Genomic DNA, 24,175 nt, shown 5'->3' on the forward strand with positions numbered 1-24,175 from the left:
TCTCCGGGTTTCTGGATTCAACACAGTCCGGGTACAGTAAATCAGTGTGCCAGGGAAGAGGAGGCCACAGCCTCACTTCTGCAATGAAGTGTGTGAATAAAAGGACCAACATCACACCACCAATGTCTTACCCTCGCAAAATACAAGGACATTATCGGACACAAGGAAAAAAAAAATTTCATCTTTTAACTTGCAATGGGGAGACAAAGCAGTGTGTGATTTTGTATGGGTTGGACATATAATAACAATAACAAAAATACTTAAAGACTTAAAGCTGGTTCCTCCATATACAGTATGCTTAAGATCTGTCTCAGTTACACCCTTTTTCATGTTTTATTGAGCTGTTTAAGGATTCAGTATAAACATTTCTTTGTTAATATTTTCTGAGTCCCTGGAAACATTAGTGTTATAAAATGACATGTAAAGGTTTATTCCATGCTGAAAAGAAACACAACATTTCGGCTGTGGAGCCTTCCTCAGGTTTGACACCACCTTTGAAGGCTCCACAGACGAAAAATTGTGTCTCGTTTCTTTTCAGCATGGAATAAACCTTTACTTGTTCCTTTGCAGCCTATGCACGCTGACACAGCTACCTACTTGAACTGTTACAAAATGACATCTTCAGGAAATACTGACATTGAACTGAAACATTCATTCACCTTCAGCTTCAAAAACTGAGTTATTCTGGACACAGGATAAATTGCTGTTGTTGCTGTTTCCTTCTGCACAGATGAACAGTTCACCGATTCATACGGGATCAACAGCCTTGGGGACGTTTCTTGTCGATTTGTCAGGTGTCACCATTTTTTAAATCTCACAGTCCAGAAACGCTGTTGGAAAAGACAGGTTATAGCATTCAGTGTCACAAACCCGTCACCCTTTGCTTTCTAGTGGGCCATAGTATTGCATTCTCATTTATTATAAGTGGCCATTGAGAAGACAGGAGGAACGCTGCTGACTGGAGCTCCCTTGCTCCAATCAGAGTAATGCCACCAGCCGACAGTGGGCACCACAGGGCATTATGCCTCCAAGGTCAGCTGGCAAATCTCAATTACTACTTTCTCCTGCTTAGTGATGCCTAGTACTTTCTGTGGAGTGAAGGTCTTGCGAGGAAAGCATATGTGCTGTAGAAATGGGCCATGTTGGGGGGGGGGGGGGGGGGGGGGCACAGCTGCCAGCTGCAGGACACTACTGGCTTGTGGTTTTGGTCACCACCCTCGAACAGGATTTAAATCTCTTACACCCCTCTTTGAAGGTGGCGAGTGGACCTGCTCTGCGCTCTCACTGAAAAATCTCCCCGATGCAGCAGAGAGGGCTGTGGAGACCGGCTCTATTCTTAACAAACAAACGGGGGACGACAAGCTAAAGATGACAACACAAATGTTTCAGACCTAGTCCCTTACAAGCAGGGTCTGCAGTACCTCTTTATATGTGCAGCCTTGATAATTTGTAGACTTAATTACTAAAACATTTTCTGAACTGTATTTCCTACACTGATAAGCTGAAGGAACTGAACCTTTTTAGCCTTGAACAGAGTAGTCTACAAGGGGACTTGATTTAAGGATTCGAAGTCCACAGAGGTATTGACAAAATTAAGCTCAGTTCTTAAGAAGTAACACTCAAACACAAACCAGAGGACACAAGTAGAAACTACTTTATGTGGAAGTGTATTTAAAACTGAGAACAAGAGGCACTTCTTAACATAAGTGAGTTGTGGAAGTATTGAAGAAGTGACCCAGTCACATGTTGAAGCTGATATCCTGGGTTTTATCCAAGAAACAGCTGAATGAGATCCTTGCATCAATTATCTACTCAACCTACTGAGCCAAACGGGCTGCTAGCTTCCTCTCATAAATTACCTTTCTTATGATCTCATGACTGACTACAATCTGAAGCAGACAGCTAAAGGCACTGTTTTTCTGACCTGCAGGAGTATTTGTGATCTTTTACATGTGAACATCTCCTCCAGGTGCCTTTGGTGGAATTTAAAGTCTACTGTTTTTGCCCGGGCTGGTGTAGGTAACTGCATTCTTTGAAGAAAGAAAACCGTACAAAGCATGTCTAGATAATGAGAACACAAGCAGACTACAAAGGGCCAGAGTCAAGGTCTGCATTTTTCTCAGGTTCTTCCACCCACATAAACATAAATCTGTGTTTTTATTTTTGTTACAATTAGTTTTGTTCTAATGAACAGTGTGGTTGAACAAAAACAGATTACCTAGTTTGGAGAATATTGATGATTATTACTCTGTCCCCTAGAAAAATAGACCCACTTCTGCAAAAGAAAGATGTCCCTACTATTTACCATTCAGTAATGTGTTTTATTACAAAAAAATCTATAAGGTAATATGAATGCACTACAACTTCATTCATGTGTTTATTTATTTTTGGTCTCCACCTAAACAAAGAGTCAGTGCCGTTACAGATCAATTAACAACATACTGAGGGGTAAATGCAGTTCTACCTGGCAGGCTCCACCATGGATTAATGTATCCTAAAATGTAAGCAAAGGATCTTGTGCCACATAGTGATAAATGAAGTGAAAAACAGTTTTTATTAAATCCCACCTCACTTGCTCATTGCCAGTTGGCACAGACAGCAGTGCATGAGAGTCTAGGTGTTTCCAGGTCTGTGGTTTCTCTTTGTCAGCCCCTCCTGCCAAGCTGCACACTAAAAATGTGTGCTGCTGTGCACAAAGGAACAGCCTTTGCCCAACAGTTGTATTAAAATTAAATTTCCAATTAAATGAGTCTTGTGAGCAAAGGATGAAGCAATATTATAAGGTTGATTGAAGTGTGCAGAATGGAGCAGCATTCAGTCTGAACTGATTAAAACAAAGGTAGCATCTGGAGAACAGGGTCCATTTGTTTAATCAGATTTCAGGCTGTATTTGCGCATGAGTAGGAACATAAAATAGGTGAAAAATACCGCTAGTCCTCTTATAGTGCCCTCTTTTAGAGGCTAAAGTTCCTCCAGATGGCTGGGCTAATGTCTGTGTATTTACCTTGTTGCTTTTCTTTGATCCAATCCTAAGCTGTCCTGCATCATGCAGACAGATTGTAGACAATATTAATCTAACTTCCTTTAGCTTAAACTCTGTATTTTCACTATGTGCCTGAACATCTATAACATACTATAAGCATTTACTCCTAATTGGTCATAACAATCCCACATAATTAGGGGGTGCTTTATAAACAGTCAGCAGTTGGTACTTTGATTACTGAATTAATCGTTTAGGATCAGTCTCAGTGCCTTACTGACATCTCAAGGTTACACATTGAAAATCACTTTAGTCAGGGTCTTCCACGTCACCCATGGATTTCACAGGGTGTTAACTGCAGGATAACAGATTTTATTTGCATTGCCTGGCCTATGTATGTGCTCTGTGGAAGGGAAACACTGCAAATCTCCCTCATTTCTTCACTTTTTCCACAGCTACACAAATTCCAGAAGTATCCAATTGTTGTTTTTTTTTACTGCCATGTAAGTGAGCTCTGTTCAGTAACCTTCTTTCATGATAGCCCCCACTGCAAGACGAAATCTGTATTCAACTTTTAAAAAAAAAAGACAAATCCACAGTTGTATCGCTGTTTCCATTATAACCATGATCTGTTTTAAAACCACGAAATAAATCCCTATTCAGTGGAAGCGGTCCTCGTCTTGTCAGGCAACACCCTTTTGGTCCAAAAACCTACTCAATTTGAATTTAAATTGAGCTGAGTGTACAGATGATAAAAGTGCAAAGTTAAGAGAAATTTAATTTTTCGTCCCTGCAAAGCAAGACAGGCAGACTTCATATTCTCAAGAGTGCCACAGCTTTTAAATTTCAAATCACCCTGTTGCGTTTGATCAAAGGGTTGACATTCTCCCCACTGTGACAGCAGCGGTTAGTCCCACCTGAGTCCGCAGGCACTGAAAGCAGACATTTCTCGCACCTGTTTATTGAAACCTTCTTCAAGGGGAGAGCTCCGAGGTGCTCGGCTGTCGCCTGAATCCTGATCACAAGGCCCATGCCTTAATTCCTTACAATCACAGACCTGGCAGAGCTGTACACACAGAACAGAACTGGGGCTGTAGATGAAAATTAAATTTCACATGTGCTTTCCTGTGCATAATCTGGATAATATTATTATTCTGGGACGGGGACGGGAGGGGAGGGATAAAGGCAGTCTTTCACACTACTGTCGGATAATTGGTTTGGACAAATTAAACATTTAACGAATAAAAAGCTGTGATTATTATTTGTAAAGAACAATTCTGGAATTGCTGACTGCTAGTCAATAGAAATCTCCTGCGATCCTTGTAGCAGTGTTACAAACAGCTGCCCTCTGAAACATCAGAGGTCAGGACATGTGGGTTTTATACTGCAGGCCAGGCCCACAGTGCAAACAGCAATGCTGTGGCACTGAGTGAAGGACTAATCCAGGTCTCAGTAATAGCTGCACAGAGCGTCACTGGAGAGCAGACAGGCATTAAACCGCAGAGGACCTCCAAGCTAGCCATCTTGACAGCACTCAGACACTTCTGCAACAGAACAGAGGCTGTGCGCCTGGGGTACACGCATGTACTTTTAGCTACCGAGTGGAAAACTGACTTTAACATCCCCTACATGAAACCCCTTAGTACACCAGAAATACGCCTATTTCGCATTAGGTTTATAAATCGCTTTTGTCGTCAATTAAAAAGCCTATATAAAAGAAAAACTCAGACCAGACAGCAGACAACCCAAATGACAAAACCCATCTTGCAGAGATGCGATTAGAAGTATTTAAGAAATCAATTACAATAAAGGGGTTTAAGACTGCCTTAAAACCAACATTGACAGATCCTCTTCATTGGTGAAACAACCGAACATCATTTTCAATAAACATCTTCAAAGGATCCAATTTAAGAGATTATTTAGTTAAGAGATTATTCAAGTAAAGCAGATTTACAGTAGGTAAAGCAGATTTTTTTTCACACTAAGAAATCTTTTGTTTTTTTTTCCCTACAAGGTAATTAGAATAGCAGCCAGGGAGCCCAATTTGGCATGAAAAACTAAAAAAATGTAGTCATGTAGTGACTGGTGAGAAACAACATTAAAGAACTTACGAGTGATCTCCACAAGGACTAACAACGCTGACTTCAAGGAAAGACCAGATGAGAATTCAAACCCGGGAACAGAAATATTTTCTTTCTATGCTTGTGGAGTGTGGGGAGACGGAGCTTGACAGATATTGACATAAACTTAGAGAGACATGTCACTGCCAACATCCTCTGAGCAGAATCTACCCTAACTGTTTGGTCAGAATAAATCCTATAATTGCACCTACAATCAGAATGCTCTGATTAATCAGAGGGGAGAAATGTGCCCACTGCAATTGCACAAGTCACCATCCCCTGCTGTAAAGTCTGAATGGTTACAAAGAAACAAAACAGCAGGTGTTGGGAAAAATGTTGCTGATACAATGTGGGTGTTTTACCTTCACAAACTATGTTTGCACATGGAAGTCTGTCGCTAAAGAACTAAAAACCTCACACCTGGAGTTTACTGAAGCCCTACTCGGCCACACAGGTGGGATCAGCCTAATTTTTACTTTTCAAATTAGGCAGTGCATTTTCTCCTAATGCATGATCAAGGATGCTTTTAAAACCAGGATGGAAGAACCACATTGCTCCAAAAACAGAAGGAGAAATGTAGATTTTAAGCATCAAAGAGGATCCACATTAGGTGAGGAAGTAACCTACCAGGCTGATATTCTCAAGAAACAAAATAAGCAAAGAAACCACGATAACAGGACTGACGCAACCTCCAGCGTCCATGAAATTACTTCTACTGGGAGAGATAAGCATGAACACAACAGCTTCACACTTTCATCTGATGGGCAGCAGTTAATATCAATTTTCAATCCAACCAAACTCCCAGATGCCGCACCAACCCAACCATTTGCTGACTGGTATAGATTAAACTTGACCTCCAGGTCTTAAGCAGGTGGTGACTGGGCTAGGCCTGTCCCCCATTAGCAATGGCATTACAGACTCATTTTAAATTGAAACTGGGCATGTATGCTTCAAACACAGGTTCCCAGCTTGATTATAAAATTTTAACTACTTAGTAGCTACTTCTCCAGACAGAGCACAGAAGTATGTGGGGGAATAGTTTACTATGATTGCCTTCCTTACAGCCTTCCAAAAGTTCCATGTACTATACATGTGTCTAGAAGATCTCGTATTCTGGATGGATGGGAATGCTTTGCTGGAATCACACTGCAAGGCAAAGGGCCTTTCCTGGTTAGCATCCAACACAAACTCAGCATTTAGTAGCAATTCCCCACTCCAATTCCATACGAGCAGTGTCAGAGCATCCAGAGTGAACCCTGTGTTCTTGTGCATTAAACCAATCACTTTCCTTGTTTTACTACCACTCCATTCTTCTTTGCATTGTGCCCTCAGTCTGCCTTTGCAATGCAAATACTTTGGCAGACAACAGCTAAGAACAGTTACAAATGAGAGGACCCCTTTTGTCCGTTTTGTTAGGTCGGTTATGACTTTAAACCCCTGCCAGGGCTCGTCATGTAATTTGAAGCACGGCGTCTTCACAGAACAGTTCAGACCAGCTTAGTAGGGCACATTCCTTCCTATAAAAATGACAAGTGGGGTAGAAGCTCAGGGAAATGGGAGTGCTGGTACACCCCACCCCCCTGCTCCCCCCTCCCTCTCTGTAGTTCTGTCCCGGTGACAAGAGGGGACGAGGTCAGAGCAGATAAACGAACGACAGCAACTGTTGCTTTTCACCAGGTCAGGCCTCAGAGTACATGGCGCGGTCGGAGTACAGAATGCGACCTCATGGATTAGAGGAAACACAGTGAAGATTTGTGGCCGCGGAGAGCTAGGTAGGGTTTCAAATAAGCTGGTTCAGAGCTCTGCCTAAGGGTGACTCGTGGGGAGGATGGAAACAAGATCTTCTGTAAGAAACGTCTGAAAGCATTCCGTATGTTTGTACCTCAAAACCGCTCAGGGGAAGAAATGAAAAGTCAGGCTAATACTTCACCACCTGTCCCATTTTTCCTCTGCCTGTCACCCAGTCTAAATGCTGCTAATGACAGACAAATTACAAACAGCACCACAGAAAAGGAATAGAAGCCATTTTTGTGTCCCTGAAGCCGTGGGGCAGAAGACTCCTTACCCGTGTCGGTGGGAGCCCCTGGATCGGCCCGAGTAGTAGGAATACCCAGAGTAGGTGGACTCGGTATCCATGGCGACAGAATCCTGCCCCACAGACTGGCTGAGGGACTTCTGCAGGTTGCTGATCTTGGCGCTGGGCAGACACAGCGGGAGCTTGTGAGCGATCTTGTCCACACAGTCGCGCTCAGTCAGAAGGTTCGAGGCTGCGTACTGTCGGGGGTCTATCTTGAAAACAGCCTGGGGGCTCCTTAAAATTAAACATCAACCTGTGGAAAGATGCAATACTTTAGAACAGGGATACACCACAACACGGCCCAGTGCCTTCAAAAAAAACATCAAAACATTTTAACCAATCGAAAAGCAACATACAAAATCTATTTATTTTCTTTCAGTTAACAGGCTATTCCCTCTTATTAATCCTACTGATGAGGATTTTAGAAGTTAACTTCAAAAGAATTCCTGACATGGTCAGAGCCAGCTCCATTTCTCCCATGAAATGCGAGATCACAACATTGAGCAACTTAATCCATAACACTGAAAGTCATGTTTCACGTGACGTCACCAAATAAATCAGATTTAGGCTAAGTAAAGAAATTAAGAGCTCATTTTCAGGTTCGTTTCCTTTCCATTGTCATTCCTTTCACTGCAAGCTGAGGTCCTTCAGACCACTGGGAGAATGCTTGATTGACGCTGAATAGCCACCAAAATAACAGACGCAGGGAACTTTCTCAGCAGGCACTATGAGGAAGGCAACAATGACATTATCCTTTGTCTTTAGCTCAGTCGGTAAGAGCTGATAAAGAACCAGCGCTCGGGAAGTGTAGTGACATGTTTTGCATGAAGAAAAACAGCATGACTGTGCTTTCTCATTCACAGCAGGATCCAAACCCCCCGGGAAGCATCAGCTTTTGAACCTTCTGTGCAAGTGAATGCGGCACCTTCCATGCAACCTCTGTTGTCTCGAGCTGCTGTTTCGCCTTGAAGCTAGAATCCTTCAAAGTTTCCCGAGCGCCGCGACTGCATGATAATAGCTGACTGGACCTGAAAGTAGTGGCTCAACACAGGCAAGCCGAGATCGAGGGCACAGCGAGGTAGCAACAGCGCGATCGACAGCAGATGTGTAATACAGACTCGTAGGCACCAAAAAGGCCTCAAAGTGCAGATAACAAGGTACACTGTCAGGGACACCTCTTACAGGGGCGTCCTTTCCCATCTGTAGGCTTCTGTTCATCTCCAGATACCTGAGCCAAAACAAGACGCATTCCTCAACTCTGGCTGGCTGAGAGGGATGCCCATGATCTCGGAACAGTCTATGAAATTAAGATGGGTCTTGGCAGGATGAGAGGGAAAGAATAATAGAGATACACTTTCATTCCTGAAGACGACAGACTGCATTACTGTATTTAGCCTAGCCTTGAATGCACGAAATTCCCGGATTTAAAGCACTTCAGTCAAATTCTTTCACAGAATTAAATGCCTTCAACTTAGTCAAAGAAATTACTTTTCCTAAATGCTGAATGGAATTAAAGCCTTTTCTCCTCAAAAATGGGAAGGCCCTAAAATATAAGACCGAGAGCTTAGAAGACTCCTTGGAGACAAACAGCACACGTGAAATGAACCCTCGTTCTCTGTGGGAGCTAACTAAATGCTCTTTGATTGATTTCGCTTCTCATTTGAACAGATCTCGAAAAAGAGGAGATCAAGAGGAGATGGCTAATACCTATAACTGTCGTAAAAACGAAGCTAAAAACACCTAAAAATCCCATTTTAAATTTTGTTCTTTTCACAGAGATCACAAATCGGCTTTAATGCATCCTGAAAAAGGGCACTAGAATGCACTAGCAATCGACTGCTTGTATTATTAAATTGTGATTGTGTGTCTGCAAATGATTTTCCAGCTAAACGGAAACATACTCACGCCACTTGGATACAGACTGTGACTAGATGGTTTCTGGTGGGATGGTTTCTGACCGTCTCTGTCCCAGATGGGCTCAGAGTGTGATCAGCACCGATTAACATGTGCTAATTGGGCATACTGTGTATGGGAATGTTCTTTCAGGTTCACGCCACGGTTACTCGATCTGCGGCCCTTCTCATCCACTGCACTGCTATACTTGGACATTCAGTAACCAGCGACTCGTTACTATCATCATGCTTAATCCGAGTTAAAGAATGGAAAAGCTGGTTGTAGCATAATACTGCAATGTAATGGACTGGAAGGGCTGCAGGCTGAAGAGCTCTGATAGAAGCAGTGTATTACTGCATCAGCCTGTGACCCATGTATGTGACCATACCAATGAGCCACAGACTGGTGCTGCTGTGTAACGATCCCTAGACTTCGGTCAATCCTATCACATATAACATCCTTTCTTAGTAGGAGATACTGCAGCCAAAAAGTCTATCTTATGGAGCTGGATGGGAACAGAGACCCCTCCAATTTACACAAGGATACACTAATTTACAGTATAGAAACTGGGATTACTAGAAGACATAGTTTTTGCTCTAGCACAGTGAAGTTTAGCTCTGTCAGCCCGGAAAGAGGCATTTTCTTAATATACAAAACCTGATTTTCTGAGTTTTCATATCATTTTGTTCTGTATTTGTTCGATGCAATATTCTGTAAAAGCTTCAAAAATAATTAGTTGATTAAAAGAAATGTCAGGTGCTAAGCAATGATTGCTTGGCACCACTATCATTATTTGCTGAAAAAGTAATCAAAACACTTTACCAAGGTGTCCCAAAAATGCAACCTATTTTTTGTTGCAGGTATTCAAGCTAGATCTTGTGTGCAGTCACTGCACTGTTCAGTGTACAAGGACATCAATGAGTCTCCCGCTTTTACAACATTAAGAGATTATGCAAATATCATAATGCTGTTTAATAATAATTCCAGCCACTGGAATTAAAAGATGACAGAAGCCTGAGCAGAATTATGTTAATCCAGTGGCTCAAATCCTTCTTTTCTGCTTCTGATTTTATGCACTTGTGTTTTGCTCTTGCGTGCATTCCTCTCTCAGCACATTTTGCTTTATATGAAAACAGGTCCATTTTCTTGTCTTGAGGTGTGACCCACAGAATGACATTAAACAAAATAAACTGAACCACAACTTTTATAAAATGACACAGAATTGTTAATAGTAAAAGATTAAAACTACTATTCTTTCTGCATTGTGTTCTACCTTAAATATTAATATAGGCTTAAGGAAATGCACTTTTAATCATTTCAATCACTTCTGAAAAAAAGAATCTAACAAAAACAATGTGCAGAGAGCAACAGATGCTTAAATGTTGCTTAGATTAAAGTTCCTCAAACTGGATTTTTGAACCTCAGAATTCAAGAGTGTTTGTTGCTGTTTTATAGCAACAATATCTGCAGTGTATACACAAAATGGGCAGCATTCCTGAATTACACTTCTACCATGACCTTCAAACATTGTAACATACTTCAGAGAGGACAAATGGGATGACCAATTTCTAATGGGACTGAAAAACCACGCAAGTCTGAAGACTGCAGCCGGAGCTGAAGCTGTGCCCTGTAACTTCAGACACAACTGCCGAGTGCCCACTGTGTCCCAGTTTTATACTAGTGTCTCTAGATAGAGCAAGAAGCAAAGTAAACTCCCCATGCTAAATTGTAACACCCCTTCCTTCTTTCGGCAGGAAGAGCAAACAAGGAATTAAGCAGAGACCTGTTACCAGATGCCAATCTTAATGGGACTCTTTTAATAAAGACCTAAATATAAGGAGAGGAAAACAGGCACAGAACTGCTGCTAACAGAAGAGGAGCATCTATGTCTGGCAAGCCTGCTGCAGATTCACAGAACGGGAACAGACCAGGATTGCATCAGCTGCTATTCAGCTCATGAGGGTTAACTACTTCTCATGCAGTCCTATACAGCGAAATCGGGAGTGGAGGTGAAAAGCAAGGCGTAGTTATCATCTGAAATTTTCATTCTCCTCACACAGACAGGGAACTTTGAGCGCAACTGAAGCTGACATGGTAGTCAGGGATTATTAGTTTGTCAAGCACCTACATGATATGGCCTCTGCTCAGTGGTAACCTTTATCTGGCAGCGAAATGCCAGCAGAAATGCACCCTTCCCTTTGGAAAAGGCTGTGGTTTCATCACATTGTGCGGGATGTGTGCCCAAGGACAACTGAAACTTCACATAAAAAGAGCTGGATAAGCCAGCGGAACAAGCAAGCGATCCTTCAGCGATATAAGTCATCTGGAAAGTGCCGCAAATGCCTGTGTCTTGTTCCTGCAAATGTGTTAAACCACAGTCACAGATTCCACAGAACCTGCTAGGAGATTACAGCTCTGTTCAATCTGTGACCACCGTGTGCACCTGTGCTACCACAAGCGTCAAATTAATGACTTCTGGTTAATGTGAAAAAACAATTTTGTCGCACAAATCACTTGAAATAGAAGACTGAGGAGCCCAGTTATAGTGGAGAATTTCTGTGTGCTCTCATTGAAGCTAACCACTGTTAATAGAGTAGACCCTTCACAGTTTCAGCCCAAGCTCCAAACAGTGTGTGAAGTTGAGGTTGGACCAACAAGAAAGAAGCAGTAAGATCAAGATCTCTCTTGAACTGCCACAGCTTGAAGGGCAAGTACTGCTGCTCTGAAAGACTTCAGCCTATGTTTCCACTTTCCGAGACCAGTGACTGGATCATTTAACACCTTGTCTTCACTCTCCCTTTTAATTAAACTGCACCCCTTTAACACAAACATGTAGTTAGATCTTTTAGCCATTTGCTTGTTCATTCTGTGCAGATTTCTGGGTAACAAGAGTCACTCATATGGATCATGAAAATAATATTCATAATACTTTTCAACAAATATAAGACATTCGGGGAAAATCATTTTGTCTTTATCTAGTTGTCAACTGTATTGATGAAGGAAGGTTTGCTGTTGCCTGTTGGTATCAGTTTTAATCCAGACACCGGGACAACTTCTCCAGGTTGAAATTCAATTGAAAATGGTGTGCAGGCTTCCAACAGAAGCAGTTATATTTAGATGTCCTGAAGCTCAGCATACTTCCACTGAAAGCTCCAGGGAAAAAAGGCTTTTCACCGACTAGATCTAAAGTGAGACTTAGGTCCTGCTAAAACAATGTTATGCCAAAATGATACTTCCCCGTTTCTTTTAAACTGCCCTAAGGCACTTCAAGGTGACTGTGAAATGAACAACTACACTGCTGATAAGGCACTGAGGAGATGCATGAGAATGGTTAGAATCGAGACAAACCCAGTCAGCTCACAAAACCCGTTTGGTATCTGGCAGTTAATTGATGCAAGGATCTCATCTAGCTGCTTCTTGAAAAAGTCTAGATTACCGGCTTCAACAGTATGGCTGGGTAACCTATTACATCCTTCCACAACTCTCTGTGTACAGAAGTGCCTCCTGTTCTTGGTTTTAAATGTACTTCCACACAGCTTCCATTTGTTCCTCTCAATCATGCTTCTCTGTTGATCCTAAAGGAGTCCTCTGGATTAACTCCGTCAAGCCTACGGAGAGCTCTGAATTCTTGGATCAGGCTTCCTCACACTCTTCTCAAGTCTGAAAAGGTTTGGTTCCTTCAGCCTGTCAGTGTAGGACAAGCCCTTGAGTCCAGAAATGTATCTAGCTGCTCTTTTCTGGACTGATAAAGGAGCAGCAACATACTTTCTGCAGTGTGATCATCAAAACTGTATATAATACAATCATTTAAGTTTTAAATCACTACAGATAAGGGTTGATCAAACACATCTGAAAGAGAAAGGAAAGAAAAGAAACCCACAAACCCTCACAGATTGCGAGTGCTTTCAGAGTCAGAGCAAGGCACCTGAGCACTGCAGCTACAGGAATGGTGTCTGAAGCCCTTTCACTAGGGGCATGCAGAGACGTGCCCCTAACAATGGCACCAGCACACAGGTGGACGATTACTTTTTTAATGTACACCAGATTGCTGTAATAGCTAAAACAAGCGAGGAGGAAGAGATCTGTCTATTACCATTATAGTCCAAGTGCCAACAGCCCCCTCACCCCACTGGGTGCCTATTTGCTGTAGTACACTTGCTGAAGGTGTGTGTGTGTGTGGGGGGGGTTAGTTTTAGTCCTTACTGCCCACCTCCACAAAAAACCATCACTGCATTTTCCAAAAAGGTTTGGGAGTGAGGGGTTGAAATTCTTCGGACAGCCTTGTGATCCTCCCTTCTCTCAACTACACCTCTGGTTTGTATGAGGAAAGCTCATTTCTGCAGTGGGTCGTTTGTCTTCAGACAAGAACCTCAGTTCCTCAACCACAGAAAACCACTGGAGGCTCACAAGCCAAACCGATCCACTTTTCTTTTCAAAACACAGCCCGGCTGAGTCTTCTAAAGTAAGAATAACACTCAATTCAAACACAAAAGAGAAGCATCTTATAACAGCTCAGTGTACAGTCCTGGAAGATGCATTTGGTTAGGCCTAAAGCCTGATCTGAAAGTTTCCCATTACATTTCTAGTATAGTAGGCATAGTGGGAGTTTTATCTCTGGGTTTTACATGCATGCGTTGCCAAGGTAACCGCTGAAACAGGATATATGCTACTCAATGTGAATGCATATACAAATCTCCTTAGCCAGCAGCAAGGCCTTGTTGAGAGAATCACCCAAACAAAATATTCAGGCCTACATCTTTCTAAACCCATTTCATCTTTGAATTCCCAATACTCCCTTATATATACTGCGTGAATGAGCAGAAAGCAAGACCCAAGAGTAACAGGGACAGGGCCCCTGTGAAACACTACTCCCTAACTGTTAAATATGCAAAATAAAAATCTGCTTTGTAAAAAAAAACATGAATAATGTTTCACTTGTAACCACCAGCAGGTTTCTGCAATAGAAAATATCCAGACTGAAAGGGACAACGACTAAACTTGAAAAGTGTACACACTGCAAAAACGCTGTAGTTTCTTAGCAACCAATCCTTCTGTTGCTGTTATTGAAGTTCCTAGTTTCAACAAGGAAGACATGGAAACCTTATTCACAAGCTTGCGGATTCAGACTGACCTACCTCATCTGCAATTACCTTAGTCACGTTTGCTTCTAATATTATCCAATTATCCAAATCATAATTTTAAAATACTCTTTTAAAGCTTAATTAACCAAGATTAAGGACTCATCCCCCCCCCCCCCCGCCAAAGCATTAAACTTCAAAAAGTGAAAGGTAAGGAATTATTAATGGGAAAAGTGAAATCTCTGCAGTATATCTACTGAAGCAGCAATACGTTTCCCTAAGGAATTTAGGGAAACGTAAGAATTTAGTCTTTAACAAAGTTTCCTTCAAAGAGAAGCTGTTTAATTTAATTTCTGTCTAAGCAGAAAACACTGTTTGAGGATCATTCTAAGCTCTAAGTCTCTTTCTGGAATAGTGATGTTACATATCATGGAATGCATGGACTATCATTTTTGTCAACTTCCCAGAATGGTTCTTGGGCATTCAGGAAGGGTACCCCATGCAATTGGATATGCAATGAGGAATCACCTCGTGGACGAATTATCTGCTGTGTCACTTCTTTTAGGTTTTGTCGATGAAGTATCAACCAACCCACTGTAATAACCTGCACTTCACCCAGTTAGAAACAAATTGAAATGCACTTTGCTTTAAATTCATGGCATGTCATTGAGAAGTGCTCTGTGGCCCAGACACAGAACACCAGAGAAGTCTGCTGGAATAAAGTAAGAAGCTCTAACAAGTTATGCAAAGCAACTTGAAGCACACGCCTGGCAACAAACGCCAGCACTGGGCTCAACTTTCCTTCTAACGAGCTTTCTCCACCTTCAATAATTTTATTTAAGTATCCCATCTAATATTAATCAGGGCTTTCTAGCCGCAGTTAAAATTAGCATGGGATATGAAAAAAGGTAGACCTGTGATATTTTATGTCTATTTTAAGCTGCTTAAGTCAGCACAAACGTACTGGAAACAGAGCAGATACAGATATAGTATAACCTAGAAAAAAAACCAAGTAAAATTCTTTCAAAAAAGGACAAAATTATCCAATTAAGTGCCCTATAAAACTGGTGGTGAGAGGGTACTGAAACCGTGGAAGGAGCCTCAGAGCACTGGAAAGAAGGAAATGCCCCTTGTTAAAACCGGAGACGTGATTTGCAAATAAGACGCGAGAGCATGACAAAATAATAACGCAGCCAGCAGAAACTCTTCCCAGGGCATCACACGACTCTGCTGGCGGAGGGTCCGATTCAGGGACAGGGCTGGCACTGGTAATGTTGGGAAGGCATGAACTGTTAAGGGTGATGGCAAGAGTGCTGGGCAAATTCCTTCAGATTAGCTGATGCCCAGGAGAGCAGACCTATTTGATATGCCCTTCTCTCACAGCTGGGCACGGCCATAAAAGCACCAATGGGTGTTCACCATTTCACAGTTCATTTTCCACTGCCCGAGCCAGAAAGAGTGTGCTTCTGCTTCCTGGCCATCTCGGAAAACTGAGGCAATGCAGCAGGAATGACAGGATGATCAATCCCAGCCCCTGCAGCATTCAGAGCAACTACTCCGTTAATGAGCCTCTTGTCTGGGCCTGGGCCTGCGCTGGCCATGAGATCTGATGCATTTGGCAGAGGGTCTTCAATTCCCATTCTGACAAACTATTTTGTGGAAGACCCTTGTTTAAACTAAACATAAGGCTGTACTCACACTTAAAATCTGTTGTTTTAAAATCTGGCAAAAAAGTGGTACCCCTCTAGGAAAAATCTAGAAATTCTCCTCATCCCATCTCTCTCCAGAGCTTCTCTATTTTCAACTCATTTGAGACTCAAGGGAGGAAATCTTCTAAAAATTTAGGCAGGTTCATGCCAGGCAGAAAGAAGGGTTTAAGCTCTTAGCTTAGCTGTCAATGGGTAACCAAGCTGAGCCTGGCTCTGCTATACCCATTATTTATTTTAACCAGTTTGTCAAACACGGCAGTCTCTTCTGTTAGAGTGGGTAGATGAGTCATTCTCCCTCAGTCCAGATAACCTTTGTTAGCAGTGTAATCTCTGTCTCAGAGGGACCACCCAAAAACAATACCTCAGGAGGTCATCACACAACTGCTCAATCCCCTTTCATCTGGCATGAAGGATAGCAATTAATGCTAATTATCTTAAGAAGTAAGTACTCCTACAACTCCACAACTAGCAACAGGTTTTGGCTTCTTTTGAACAAATCTGTCGATCAGTGCAGCCTAAAATTAGTTCACTACCAAGATGCCTGTGGGTTTGAGCCACTGGGCTTCACAGACTTAATTAAGAGGTTTAATTAGGTTTCAATTTGTGAATTTGTGTGCTCACACCTGAAGAAGGCTCCACGGCTGAAACGTTGTGTTTTCTTTCTTCTCTTTTCAGCATGGAATAAACCTATTACTTGTTCCTTTGCAGCCTTAACTTTTAAAACAGTTAAAAATGTAAACATGTTATTTAGTACTACATTTACTAAAATAAAATAAAGAAATAAATCTGTGCCTTTCTCTGTTACGAAAGCTTTTTCAGCATCTCCAAAAAATTCTGAAACATACTCGTTCAACACCAAACGTCTGACCTTGGAAAACAACGCCATATTTTTAACCTGTGCTTCTCCGTTTTTAAAACATAGAAGCCTTTCAAACAGAGCAGCACAAAATCTGCTAAATCTCTCAGTGTTTTAAAGGTTACTTTTATGCACTACAGAACGTGGTGGTGTTGGCGACACTCTCTGCAAAATGCCAATGTCTCAGGCATGTTGGACACAATCAGGAGTTAACAATACCTGTACCAACAGTCTACTAGTGTTTTCAACTTGTATAAGAAAAACTTACAAATTTACAAAAGATAAATTTACAAGCTTTATCAGGAACATAATCTTTTCTCCAGCAAAAGCACCGACATTTTATTGAACAGGCATGCACTCATTACGCTCATTACCATTTGTTATTAGCAAGCCAATTAGAGTGAAAAGTCACATGTGGTCACCGCTGGAAGCAAAACAAGTAGTACATCTGTGAGGAATGCTTTGTACCAGGATACCGATGCTATCTTGTGGGATTCTGTCTTATTACTCTTGGTCAGCCTGGACAAGTACGTGCCTGTTCCCTGGTCTCTGAGCCCCAGTGGACACATGTTGTTCCCACTCATACACATGCTCAGTGCTTTTCTAGCACTTTTTCATCTTGGTGTTGTCACACGAGTGGAAAGAAGACATGCATTTTCCTGCTAGACTGCTGCCGCATCAGGAGTTTGTCCACAAGAAGAGCAGCAGGTGAGATCCCAGGACATGATCAATGTAGTGCTGTGCAGTCAGGCTGCCATCAATCACTACAACTGCAGCTCTGTAGCAACTAGATACTCTTGCCAGACCATCACCTTCAGACCTCCACATCAGTTGGTCCCCGATAATTAGCGTATCATTCTGCAAGCCTGCAGCCCACTCGCTGATGTCCATCAGAGAGGTCGACACAAACCTCTGGCTCCACTGCTGTTGACATGTTGCTCCAACATACCAATGACAAGAAGGCATTGCTCTCTTGATAAGTGGGGCATATAGATTCCTTTCTGCGTCTGTCTTTCTTGATTTTGACCAAGCTTGACATTCAGCTGGCTAAATCACCGCATCACCCATGCAGTTATTCCCACTGCGACAAAAGCAGACACATGCAATGTAGGGATAAAATTCAAAACCAGCAGCTTTTGATCACAGACAAAGCTCAACAAGCATCTCCAAAAACCGTTAAGGAAATAATAGCAGTGCAAAATAAAATAGAGCCATAACTAAACCATCTCCAAGGACAAAAACTTTTTTTGTGTTCAGAAAATTCAGTTTTGTCCAGGTTTGGTAAATTTTCTGCAAAGTCAGCACCATATAAAGTTTCACATCACGAGAGGCAGGAATTCCACTGGCACACCGATGATCCAGCCAGCTTGAGTATTAAAAAGCACGATGTTTTGTCACGTACTTAGAGAAGGATCTCAAGAGACGGACAGGGGTTTTGGCATGCATGCGGAGGTAATTGAAGAATCTGTGCCTGACAGCGTCCGTGAAACAGAAAAATTTCCCAGCAGCTGGGCTATGCAGTGGCCTACTGTTCACAAGAAACGGGTCTCTGACTGGGGCTTCAGGGGCCAGCTGTTGTAAAGCTCAGAAGAAGAATTTTAGATTATGTGAAATTATGCCACTGAAGGTTCTGATTGGTTTGCATTCTTCTAATTACAAAGACCTTTTCAAACTAACTTGTGCTCAAGTCTGCATCCCTCAAATAGTTATTACCCCCCCCAAAAAAGGGGATAAACAGAAACCCCGTGCAAAGCCCATGTGGAAAAGACTTGGAATCAGGGATGTGATTAAACTTTGTTTTGTTGTTTGGTGGATTTATTCAGAATTATTCAGGGAACAGACTCACACTGCTGCCTCCAAAGGCTTGGACGTGCTCAAGAAGTGAGCAGGAACACTTTTCACGTATTCCACACCTGCTTCACTCCACTGCGAGATGTGAGAAAACACTACTGAGCACTTAGGAAAGAGGGAAAATGTTACAACCCCCAGGAGGATATTACCTACGATATCGCAGTTTCTAATATGGTAAACCGAGCTGCCTGATCAAGATAAGAGGAAAAGAAATGACAGTGTTGAATTATTTATTAGGACAGGATGCAGACAATGTTTTCGTGCAAATGAATGTCTCGTTCCATGACAGCGTGTGAGTGCTGTTACAAAAACATTTTTGCACTCTGCTTCGGCAAAGGGGAGAAATAAAGACCTACTGAGAGTCACTGTGACACAGTGCAAACTCAGTGGTGCTTTTAAAGAGTTGTGTTTCTCTAATCTCTTTCCAAATCAGTTTCAAACTGTGTCCTGACAGCAAACTGGTAGAATTACCACAAACTACTTTTTTTTTCTTTTAAATGTAATAAAATAAAACACAAAGTTAATAGAACCCCCTCCGTCCACATAGCCTTCCCCTCTACTGTATCCCCCTTATAGAAGCCTGTTTTGCATTTAACAGTGTTTTTTGGGTCAACAATAAATTTGCTTTGCAAACCTCAACACTTCAGAGCTCAGTTGCTTAATATCACTAAAGCTCGTCAAACTGGGGTTTAAAAATGACAGGTTTATGAGTTCATTTCAACATGGCAATTAAGGCCAAAAGGTGCCCAAAAGGCCTTGTGAACTTCAGCATTCCAGCTGCTGCCTGTGAGCTGGAGTGACAGTCAGATCCAGACCTTGCAGAGTGACGCGTCGGCTGTGCTTTATTCTTTCTGAGCCCGACAGGATTTCCAAAAGCAAAGATTCACAGGCAGAGGTAGCAAGGACCTCAGAGTACCTGCAGATGTTCATGATACAATATATCGGAGGCACAATTATTAGGTACGTGCAAGGCAGAAGTCCAGAGACTGGTGTTTAAAAGCTTTTGCGCATCCCAGGTCCTGGAACCAACTCTGTGCCTTAATTATTTTTAAACAGATTTGCAAATGTTGCCTTTATGGTGTGTAATTAATGTGTGAAATTAGCTTTACAGTGGACTCTTGGTGCAACAGCATTCTCTTTATTGTAACACCGCTTGAAAACTGGGGCTGAAAAAGCACAATCATTCACATATATATATAGGGGAAAAAATCAAACTTTATGATTTGCAAATCCCTATTAATTCACTGTTCCAGGAGTAAATACACTCGCCATGAAGACAATTCTGCAAATACAGCAGTAGAGCAGGGGTGTCCAACCCTGGTCTGGAAGAGCCCCTGTCTAACAAATGTAGATGTCAGCACTGAAGCAACAGTTCCAGATCAGGGACAAATTCCCTGTGACTAATTCAGGAGAGGTCTCGTGAAATTACATCAATCCGAGATAATCTGGGATCCAAATCTGAGCATCCTTCAGATCCCAAAATAGAGTCCTGGTAACCAAACAGACCACTTGCCTAGTGAATATATTAATGTACTGTACAGGAGGTGCTACTCTTTGGAAACAGGAGTCCTGTATTAATGGACTGGGGATCCCCTGGACCAGGGTGCACTAGAGTCCAGGAGTGTTCAATGTTCAGAAATCTTCGACGGGGTATTTCAGACTAGGGGAGTCAGACTCGCACCCCCACTGCACCTCTTTCAAGTCTTTCTGCAGCCAGTCATTAATTATTAAAGCGATTTTCTGCACCTCGTTAAACATTTAAGGATCCATCCAGGAGTCAGTTCATTGGTATTGACCTTAATCAGATGCAGAAGTCCTGCTCTATAACAGCAGTGAGTAGAAGTGTAAAACAGGGTCAGCATCAGTTAAAACCGCTCTGCTGGAGACGAACCTGAGTCGAATACGAGTGAATGATAATTGCAACGTACCAAAAACACATTTAAATATTCAAAACTCAACTTGCAAATACAATCGCCTCAACTGAAACACCGTACAGTTCCCTTGCTTCAATTCTGCTAAAAAAGAAAACCAACATAACTACGTATACAGAGCACACAGAAGTAATGACAGCAATAATCAATAACCCATGAAGTGACTTTCATCCCTAAACGCTTTAGTCGGAATGGGCAAAAACACTCCCATCTCATTCAACTGACAGAACGGAGGAGAGAAAGAAACGGATCTCCAGCTGTCTTACTACTTGCGAGTTGTCCACACTGGGGCCGCTGCCCAGCGTGTTCAGTCCGATGCGTTTTGGAAATCGCCACCAGCCCTGCGGTGCGCAGGGACAAAGCGAGAGAGGGAGCGTAGTGTGCCCGGCTCCCCGGGACTGACGGCACTCAGAAGACTCGCACAGCCCGAACCCCTCGTACTCCGTAATGTTCAAATCCCACACCGGGACACTCGGGAATAAGACTTGGGAGACTGACGCCCGGTGATATCACGGCACTTCCGCCCGAGCCGTAACTGTTCAATGAAAACTTATTCAACAGTAACGCACTATTATATAGCTAAGGACACGCTTCAGGCGTTCGGTGTTATAAAAAAAGTGGGCTGGAAAGTTTCGCGGTAAGTTAATGTAATAAAAAATAATTGAAACTTTTTGTTCCGTCCTTAGTTTAAAAATAAACTGGAATTTTCTACACCGAGGGATAAAAGTTAAGATCCAGAATTTAGGAAGCTTCACAAGAATATCTGGATTGCCTTCAGCTCACTGTCCAATCACAGATATTTATTTATTTTTTTATGATTTCCTACCTGTACCACATCCCAAATGGCGCAGTCGAACAGGAAACTCCCTGGCTCTGCCGGGCCTGGGCTGGGAAGCCAGCCTCTGTAGGTCCGGGCGACAGGGGAAAGAGCCAGTGCGAACCGAAAAAGGACTTAAAACGAAACTGTCGACAACAGCCGACCTGTCGGTATCGCACTGGACTCGCCCGCACGCTGGTATCTGGTGCGTCTGACTGGAAACGTTTTCGCAGGCTGGGCAATGCTGGACTAGAGCAATGCATGCCGTAACCTGCTGCCACAACCCGAGGACGTATATGTCGCTAAAATCTACACTCAACAGCAAGACGGCAGGAGAACAACAGAGCCAGGAACAATTAAGGTATCCAACACGGAGAGAAAATGTTGCTCCCCTTTTTAATAATAATGGACCTTACACTATGGATGTCCCTACACTAACGTACGGCACTGCTGTACGGTCGTGCCGTGAAGACTTTCAGACCCACGAACACAGGGAGAAAATATATTAGGCTGCACACTATCACCACCTTACACGAGTAAGGTTTTTCCTGTTATAGCGAAACCAGTAGAAACCCAACGGACTAGCCCATCTTGGTGGGAGAGAAAAAATCAAACAGAGCTATGCAACTTTACTCTGTACCTCACGCTGGACCGCAGGAGTGGAAATACCCCCCCTTCACTTTCCGGACTGCTCCCCACAAATGCACCTGTGAGCAGTCGAGTTAATGACAACAAGAAGAAACTCACCTTGGTTAAAAGGATATCATTCCCACGGTTGTACCCGTTGTAAAATCTATAAAGCAGCTGAGCGTACAGGACACAGACTAACCCGGATAGAAACCGAGGCGATGGGTTTTCGCCGGGAATAGTAGGGGGCAGCACTGCAAGGGAAAAGCGCTGCAGTGTGCCGTCTGGGCGCTAGGGGGAGACAGGTTGCGCACACTTCTTTAATCGCTCCACACATTCACATGCTACCAACTTTTACACGTTTTATCTAAATAGCTATCATTCTTCTGATCCGATACTTCTCAATCCACACAGTTAAAATCTGTTAAATTACGGAAATAGTAGTAGATAGAAGCATGCTGGCGATTTAGACGAGACAGATTAACCACTTACAAAACCATCAAGGTGAGGAGGAGATGCGCTTCTGTGGTGGATGAGATACACTTGGGATGATGCTACTGGGATGAAAAACACGACACAGAAGCAATTAGTGCTTCTACTACTTCACAAAATACTGCTACTACGAAAGTCAAATGCATTGCACCTCACGACAATACATATTTTACTCTTATTGTCTTTATAATACAAAATGTGATAATATGTTAAAACCCTTCAATACTTTTGAAAATCTGAAATACAATTGAAAACATATATATTTTTTAAATCTGATAAGCCGTAGGAAAAAAGATATCGTCACACTTCATGTCAGTCATGCAATTACTTTAGCTTACAAATATAAATGTCATGTGAAGTATTAAACGTATGTATGTGATGTTATGGCGACTTGCTGATTCGTCCTAGAATTGACGCCAGTCAGTGTCAAAGAGACAGTCACCCCAGTCATTGGCACTCAGGGGTCCCAATAAGGTTTTAAATCTAGTAAAGTATGATTTTCAACTGAAGAGTTTCCATTTTGGGTAAATAAGCCTCATCTCTTTAAGACATCAGTAGTTGTAGCCTGTCTGTAGTTTTGAAGCACCAATGCCATCAAGTTCAGCAGCAATTTCCTCTGAGCAGCAGAGCGATATGCCAGCACTTTGAAGGGCCATCAGCACTAGTGTGGAATGCAAACCGAGAACATTCCTGTCAGGAGGGGGGCTCATACAATATAAATGTTGCATGGTAATTACATTTCAAGGTGATGTGATAGAGGAAAAGTATTTGTTTTATATGTCATTTATATACATAATCTTCTTCAGTTGGTTATAAACTGCCCCAGTTGTTTCCAGCAACATTATTAAATTGTGATGAATAGACCGGCCTTTCATTGACCTTGGCTGAAAACAGCTCTTATCTAGAAGGAGTCCATCTCTCCAATAAAACTGATAGCCAAAGAATTACAAAGAAAAGGGCTGGGTGACAGACTACTCGCTTAGCAAACTGACAGAGTGAATAAAGCATGCAGGTCTTTCAATCTGTCCAATACGGTTCCTGCTTTATAGGAAACATTTTACCTTTTTCAGGCAGTTTTTGATAGATGAGGCTGCCTGTGATGGGTCATATTTTACACAGGCCTCAGACTTAACTGGATCTTTCATTTTGATAATGTAAGTACTCAAAGTTCTCCAGTAGTTTTTTTTAATAACAGTGTCTGCTCAGATTATATTATCTGTGTTTGTTAGCAGTACAGTGATATAAAACAGAGAAAGGCTTAATTTGTGTGCCATGTAATTAAAATTGCAAGCCACTCTAAAACTAATTTATTATCACTTTCCCAGCAGCAGTTGCTTATACATGTCTCAGAAATTACATTTGTGTATTATACAAATTATAAACAATGATATAGAGTATACTTCCAAGATAGTTTTGATATTGTCCATACTTTAAACTTCACCACTTCATAATCTGATTTTACCATAGCAGAACTAAGTATATTGTTACATTCATTGAAGCACACAATCTATCATGAAAGGAATAAGAACACACCAGCTAGAAAAGAGCACACAGCGTAAATTAGTCATGTGCATTAAATTCAAACCAAGTATTCAGCCAAAAAGAGATTTTGTGGTTTCCCATTAATGAACGATCACGACTATGAAAACCAAACAGGAATACAAACAAATCGCATAAAATGATTGGAGCCTTTTGGTGTCGTGAGAAATGAACGACTCTTCAATGAGAGCAAAGCTGTAGACCG

General features: G+C 42.1%; 1 protein-coding gene across 1 annotated transcript in view; it reads right to left on the minus strand.

The window, feature by feature from the left end:
- Positions 1-22,143, minus strand: part of vangl1 (VANGL planar cell polarity protein 1) — a 62,593-nt gene extending 40,450 nt beyond the window's left edge. The window contains exons 1-2 of the mRNA XM_088914897.1: positions 22,060-22,143; positions 7,166-7,430 (exon numbers count right to left, since the gene is read on the minus strand). Of these exons, the coding sequence (XP_088771023.1) occupies positions 7,166-7,236 (71 nt within the window). The 5' untranslated portion in view covers positions 7,237-7,430; positions 22,060-22,143. The remainder of the gene's footprint in view (positions 1-7,165; positions 7,431-22,059) is intronic.
- Between the last annotated feature and the right edge of the window lie 2,032 nt (positions 22,144-24,175).

Source organism: Atractosteus spatula, chromosome 4 (assembly GCF_055471065.1).
Source record: "Atractosteus spatula isolate fAtrSpa1 chromosome 4, fAtrSpa1.hap1, whole genome shotgun sequence".
In the NCBI taxonomy this organism is placed as follows: domain Eukaryota; kingdom Metazoa; phylum Chordata; class Actinopteri; order Semionotiformes; family Lepisosteidae; genus Atractosteus; species Atractosteus spatula.